This window comes from Camellia sinensis, chromosome 3 (genome assembly GCF_055761805.1).
Source record: "Camellia sinensis isolate YWXY chromosome 3, ASM5576180v1, whole genome shotgun sequence".
Lineage (NCBI taxonomy): Eukaryota > Viridiplantae > Streptophyta > Magnoliopsida > Ericales > Theaceae > Camellia > Camellia sinensis.
In genome coordinates, this window is record NC_138963.1 from 14,412,240 (window position 1) to 14,419,313 (window position 7,074).

The window sequence follows — 7,074 nt, forward strand, 5'->3', positions numbered from 1 at the left end:
ATGAAGTCATAAAGTTCGGGTGTACGCTCGTGTGACACTGCTGGAGGGAGAGTTTCATCGATTGCATCATAATTACAGTCTATATTTTGTTCATTTCGCTCATCCTCAACAATCATGTTATGCAATATTATACATGCCTTCATAATAACTTTAAGGGTTTCAACTTTCCAAAAACGTGCAGGTCCTCGCACAATTGAGAAACGTGCTTGGAGCACTCCAAATGCTCGTTCGACATCCTTTCTTGCTGACTCTTGAGCCTTAGCAAAATGTATTTGCTTATTGCCTCGTGGAGATGGAATTGTTTTAACGAATGTTGACCATTGAGGATATATACCATCAGCGAGATAATATCCCATTGTATAGTCATTACCATTGATTGAGTAATCAACTTGGGGAGCACGCCCTTCAGTAAGGAGAGAAAATACAGAAGAACGTTCTAACACATTGATGTCGTTATGAGATCCCGGTAATCCAAAAAATGCATGCCATATCCATAGATCATAGGAAGCCACCGCTTCTAAAATAATAGTTGGTTCATGGATATGACCACAATACATACCTTTCCATGCAGTAGGACAATTCTTCCACTTCCAATGCATACAATCAATGCTCCCCAACATTCCAGGAAACCCACGATTTTTTTCCACCTCTAGTAATTTAGCAATGTCATCTTTGTTTGGTGCCCTCAAGTACACATCTGAAAAAATTGCAACCACTGCCTGAACAAACCTTTGTAGACTTTCTATTGCAGTGCTTTCTCCAATCCTCACATAATCATCTACAGAATCGGCCGCTACTCCATAAGCGAGCATCCTCATAGCCGCTGTCATCTTTTGAAGGGAAGACAGACCAAGAACTCCAATAGCATCTTTCTTCTGCACAAAATAAGGATCATATGCTTCCACCATAGATAAAATACGAAGAAAGAGATATCGACTCATCCGAAACCTCCTCCTAAATAAATTGGGCGGATATATAGGCGTTTCAGAGAAGTAATCTTGATAAAGTCTCTTGTGGCCTTGAATTCGATTACGATAAATAACTGTATGACCTTGAATAGAACCACGACGTAATCCCAATTGCCTCTCATTATTTAGCCGCTCTTCTTCTAAAGCAGCTATTGCAAATATCTCCAATTCATTATCAGAATCAGAGTCATCAATAATCATCTTCATTACACTATTGCGAGCCATGGAAATTAAAAGAAGAATGCAGCTGAGTAATAAACAACTGAAAATAAATATTAGGTTGTGTTTTGCTTCTTAAGCTTTGCAAGTTTCTGCCTAACAACTTCAATTTTCTGCAAAGTCAAATTTATAAAACATATCAAATAACTTCCAAAAGCAAAACACCAGCAACTTACATAATCTGTATTTAATTGATCAACAAATAGAAATGTCCTGTAAATAAAAATCACTCCAATCCAACATACAATAAGAATTATATTTAGCCATGGAGTACTTCAACAAGCATTCAACGAGAATTCCACTCAGTAATTAAATTACTACTAGTTCAACCATTCAACAATAGGTAGTTCCAAAAAACTTTTAACATATAATAAATAATTGAATGTAAACTGCATAAAAAACATAGTTCTGCCTACAATGGAGAATCAAATCCAACAATAAATAAAGTGAAAAACATAGTTCCAACAACTAAATTTTTTTTGGGTAGTTCCAACAACTAAATCTTTTTTTGGAGAATTTCCATTTGGCGGCGATGAAGGTATTCTGCTTGCAATGAAAGCAGACCACTTGTATCTATCGACATTATTCGCTCTTCCTCCTTCAATTGTTCCATTCATATCTTCTCTTTCTCATTATCAACCTTTTCTTGTTCCGTTTGCGTCCTCTTTTTCTCATTATCAATCTTTTCTTGCTCTTGAAGATACGACCTTTCATACATCTCTATTTTCTTGTCATTCATTTTCTTTCTATCTTCCTTTAAATCCTCTAATAATATTAAAATATGTGACCCTCCTTCATTTCCACGATCTTTATTCTTTCTTTTATTCAAACGTTCCTTTTCAGCTTTCCTACCCGGTGGTCTTTCCAAGTCTACATTGTCATTATGTGAAACATCATTGTCCTCTAAATTGATTGAATCCGGTGCACTAGGAGAACAAACGCCGGGAGTTGCCACTTTTTTTGGTTTTTGTTTCTTCATGCTATATTCCTCTCGCCATTTTGGTTGATCTCTTAACTCATGCCAACAATGTTCAAATGGAAATGACGATTTGTACAACTCTTTGTATAATTTCTTCGCATCAAGAATCTGAATAATAGATAAAAGAACACTAATTATCATGAGATTAGACAATTCCAATGATAATAAGTATAAAAAACTCAATGGCATTAATACCTTATCTTTGTCAGTCTTTCCACTTTGATTCAACCTTTGGATTTGGGCGAAGCACCCACTGAACTTATTCGTGGCAAGTTGAATTGCTGACCAACGGTTCATTAAAGAAGTTTGACTACGATTAGATGAAAAAGTTTTGTACTGGTGGAAATACTCCCACACTCTTAGCCAATAAGCCTTTGATTTTTGTTCATTCCCTTGCACTGGATCTAAGCTAATGTTAAGCCACGCCGATATGAGCATACTGTCTTCTTCTGTAGTGAAGTTGCCACCTCGTTGTGGTTTCTTGGTGGTTTCTATTTGAGGAGAGATTGGGGAAGACTGATCCCCTTGGTCAAGAGGTTCATCCATAAATTCATAATCAGTCCCATCATTCATCAAGTTGGTGAAATATGCATCATTTTGTTGCTGACTCATCTATACACAAGGTAAACAAAATTATGGCAACATATATTGGGTTGGAGAAATAACTAAGATTCCCAATTGGAAGCAAATTAATAAATAGAGATCATATAAGAATAATTTATTTGACTAAGAAACAATTATTTGGAATTTGATGTGTGGATATCATTTTTCATTTTTTACTAGGTACATTGAGTTGGATAAAGGATCATATTTAGCTTATGAAATGAGAATTAATGGGTAAGGAATAACAATTTTTTAAAATTAATATACACTCCATCCTTAAAAAAATAGAACATAAGTCAATATAAAATGCCAAAAATATTTAAGATGGTTATTGAACTGGTTTGAGGTTGATTTACTAAAATCTGTTGTTCATGGTCTTTTTCATCGTAGTTTTCATCCCAACTGCACACAGCATCTCTTTCTAAATATACATAATTTTGTTAGTATTTTATGCAAAATTTAGTTAGATATTTGGACTTGGTTTGTGTTGCATTAGCAGAATTTGACTTTTTCAATGGAATTTTCTACCATAGAATATGCCTCAAGACGGTCTGAGATCGGCTGTGTACAGATCATTTGTCATATGTGATGATCCAAAAGGCGTAATTGAATGTAAAACGATCAGAAAATCCAAAACCAATCCTAACAGATCAGATGAGTTTTTAAATCTGGGTCCAGTATGACCGGAAGGAGAGGCTAGACGTTCGGGCTGGTCTGATGGACATAAAATGTGATTTATGGCTTTTGACTTTTTGGGCTGGTGGATGGAATGCCCTGGCCCTTGTTCACTGCTACTAAGGACTCCTGGCTCATGCTTTTTTCATGTTTTCGCGTACTATTGATTCAAGCAATTCCCATAATCTGGTGGGGCACTGGAAGAATTACTTTGCAAAATAACTCTATTAATTAGTAACTCAGTTAACTGATTGAGTTGGTAAACTAGTGCACTACCTCACCTTCCAGGGGCATATTGGGTGGATAGTTTGTTTGGGTAGATTCTAAGAAGTACGGATAAAGACACTAGACACAGATACAGCACAATACAGATGAGTTGCTGCTGACACGGCAATTTGGAAAGGAATAAAAAGAGACAACAATAAAGAACAAAATAAAGTCTTGCATGGTTGGCCAACTTTTGTGTTCCATCCTTTTCTTGGTTATTTTGTTGCAAAGAAGTACTTCTGGAAAAAAACCAATAATTGCTTGGGCATTTTTCGGAACATATTATGACCATGTTTTCCTGATGGTTTTGGAGTACAGGCAAATACACATGTGAATGTCCACCAGGATTTGAAGGATGTCAAGCTCTGGCAGGTTCTCATCAGAGGCCATTCTCTTTGAACTTAATATGCATTCCTTTATTTGCTTAATTTATTTAAAATATTCCATCATTCTTGTCTATCTTAAAGGTTCATACTCTCTTAAAAGGATTGGAAAAAATAGCTGCCAGTGCAGACATTCCCATGCTGGTGTGTGGGGATTTTAATGCTGTTCCTGGAAGGTCTGTTTGTTGTTCTTGTAATGATTAAATGCTTGATGTTACAATATTGTTTGAATTTTCAATGTACAATTGTGTCACATTGATCATTTGATGTTATATTGCAGTGCCCCTCGTGCACTTCTTGCAATTGGGAAGGTTGATCCTACGCATCCTGATCTAGCAGTAGACCCTCTTGGAATCTTACGCCCTGCCAGCAAACTAGCACATCAGCTGCCATTGGTAACATATTTTTTGACAACACATTAATTTAAGAGCTTGCTATATGGTCGTAGTTGTTTATTGTTACCCATTATTCTTTGGGGAGGGCTGGTCATACGAAACATGTTTTGGCTATAATGGCTATTGTGGTTGCTGCATTGTTTTTACAGGTGAGTGCCTACTCGTCCTTTGCAAGAATGGGGGTCGGTCTTGGCTTAGAGCAACACCGGAGGAGAATGGACCCTACCACAAACGAACCGCTATTCACAAACTGCACCAGAGATTTTATTGGCACTCTTGATTACATATTTTATTCAGGTATACTAGAGAATAATTGTCTACATTTTATGTTTTCAATAAATTTTACCTGTTGCATTTTGTTCTATTCATTTAGCTATCTTTGTAATTCTTGTGAATTTCTCAAACCTTTCAAAAATATCATAGAAACTTCTGTTTGTTCTCTGATTTTTATATGCATATATTGTTGTTTAAATATATTTTTTAAAGACAATAACAAAGTAGGCAATGCAATGTTGAAACTAATGAGACAGCCTTAGAATCATCACCAAATAAAGAAAATTTTATTGCGAAGATTGAAACATTATATGACAATGCAGGTTGAAAATGTGGGATGCAAGTATGGTGACAAGTCAATTGACCTTAGTTGTGAAAATGAATCCGATATGACAAGAACTGGCACTACAACTGCAGATCAACTCCTTCCTAAAGAAAGGACAGATTCCTCTGAATTTCAGAGTAAAGGTATGGCACATTCTTAGATTTGAATTTTTTAAATTATGAGAATTAGTAATGAAGTGAATTCTCTACTCTCGCATACATGTATGCATTCTGTAAGTATAAAAGGTACTAATTCATGGAGGAGGACTGTCTCTTGTCCGAGTGTCTTCAGGGCAAGAAAACTATATTACAATTATGGTTCAAAGTTCTAAGCCCGCCTTACCCGTCACTAGCTGTTGGATGTAACTTATATCATTTCTTTGCATAGCGTTCCCACAAGTACAGGAAAAAGAAAAATGGAAAAGGGTACTGCTATTTTAATGTCTGCATATGGGATTCTATATCTATAACTGGATTGAAAATATACACACATATAAGGCGAGTCATTACTCTACCTTAGGGTGCATATATAGGTACTTGCATTTGCAATATGCAGTTCAATTGTATTGATTTTTATGGGACTTTTTATGTCTTTTTAATTGCAGACCAGTATGATAGCCACCAGAGTTCTGTCTGCAATGTTATACCACAGACTACCCAACAAGAAAGCCTCACCAAATCATCTGAAGAAGCTAACCAGTGCCAGTCTCCATTGTTTCTCCATTTGAGCTTTAATATAAATGCTACAAAAAAAGTTCTAATTCATTCTACCTCAAGAGAATTGTTTGATGGGCGAGGATTTGTGGGTTGAAGGTGTCGATTACTCAACAAAATCAATTGATATGTTGTAGAGGAAGCTGAAATATGGTGGTTGTGTTTCTAACTTACATGTATTTGTCTGGGATGGGGTTTCAAAGGAGATCGGAGTCGAAACCATAGAAGTGTACTTGCTCAATTTAGGAAGGGAGAAGTTTGAAGATGTATATGTTAATTATATATTGACCAATGAATATGAGGTTTTATTCATGTTTACTTCATAAATTTCTTCCTAGGAGTATTTATTATTATTTTTCGGGAAATATCTTTTTTAGGATGGGTTAAACCTTGCTGAAGAATAATCGAATTTCGATTGAAGTAATAATTTTCTGCTTAGTAATTTACAAGGTCATAAAATCAGATAGGAGAAGAAGATAGTATCTCCATGGTAGCTGTTCTTCCTATATATCCTAGGCAATCTCAAATAAAATGCCAGAATGTGAGTAAACCCATTATAGTATTCTTAGAATATGTAGAATTAAGGTCCATCTTGTAAAATCATTGGCAACACAAAAACTCAAAACACAAAAATAGAACAGTGAAGTATCAAGGTATGGTTGAACTCACAGATCAGACAGACAATACACACATAAATTGTATACAGATTCGTAAAACCAAGAACATGGGAGAGACCCAGATTACAGAGGAACAAGGAAAGTTTGTCCTATACATATATATATATATATATATAGAGAGAGAGAGAGAGAGAGAGAAAGAGGGTTTATGAGTTGCATAGAAGGGGAAGACAGAGATAAAAGGATCCATACCTTGAGGAAGAGGTCGATGGAGGGAGTTGCAGACAACGTTCGTTTTCGCGCTGAAGGAGCAGATCGATTTCGCGGGAGAGACGTGTTTGGAGATCGATTTCGCACTGACGAAGCATATTGATTTCGCGGGAGAGACGTGAGCAGATCAATTTCGCGGGAGAGACGTGAGCAGATCAATTTCGCGGGAGAGAAGTGTTTGGAGAGCCTTCAATCACTCTCCAATTGAAGCCAGCGGAGAAGCCGCGAGGGAAAATAGGGAGCCATTTAGCCAGCCCATTGGAGTGAGAATATTAGGGTCATCCGAGCTAAAATAGCTAACAGTCTCATTTTACCTCTTCCCTTGGAGTTGCTCTAAAATTATAAATATGGTATTGAATAATTATTTGGTGACGAAAATGAGAATTT

General features: G+C 36.3%; 1 protein-coding gene and 2 long non-coding RNA genes across 3 annotated transcripts; 2 read left to right on the forward strand and 1 right to left on the reverse strand.

Annotated features, from left to right (window-relative positions):
- Positions 1 to 1,611: 1,611 nt before the first annotated feature.
- LOC114312359 (uncharacterized) lies at positions 1,612 to 2,851 on the reverse strand. Its single transcript, XM_028258596.2, has 2 exons — positions 2,362 to 2,851; positions 1,612 to 2,274 (listed from the first exon to the last, which is right to left on the reverse strand). The coding sequence occupies exons 1-2, from the start codon at positions 2,776 to 2,778 to the stop codon at positions 1,801 to 1,803; spliced, it is 891 nt and encodes a 296-aa protein (XP_028114397.2). The 5' UTR covers positions 2,779 to 2,851; the 3' UTR covers positions 1,612 to 1,800.
- A 1,143-nt stretch (positions 2,852 to 3,994) lies between these two features.
- Positions 3,995 to 4,782, forward strand: LOC145820925 (uncharacterized). The gene is made up of 3 exons (XR_014362966.1): positions 3,995 to 4,083; positions 4,179 to 4,489; positions 4,639 to 4,782. It is a non-coding gene; the product is annotated as an uncharacterized LOC145820925 (long non-coding RNA).
- A 240-nt stretch (positions 4,783 to 5,022) lies between these two features.
- Positions 5,023 to 6,165, forward strand: LOC114305036 (uncharacterized). The gene is made up of 2 exons (XR_014362967.1): positions 5,023 to 5,230; positions 5,692 to 6,165. It is a non-coding gene; the product is annotated as an uncharacterized LOC114305036 (long non-coding RNA).
- Positions 6,166 to 7,074: the final 909 nt, after the last annotated feature.

What these genes read in the sequence shown, in the direction of transcription:
- LOC114312359 (XM_028258596.2), bottom strand. Translation starts at nt 2,778, where the DNA reads ATGAGTCAGCAACAAAATGATGCATATTTCACCAACTTGATGAATGAT. An exon ending in GAAAGACTGACAAAGATAAG is followed by an intron (nt 2,275 to 2,361) that starts GTATTAATGCCA and finishes TCTATTATTCAG; the next exon opens with ATTCTTGATGCGAAGAAATT.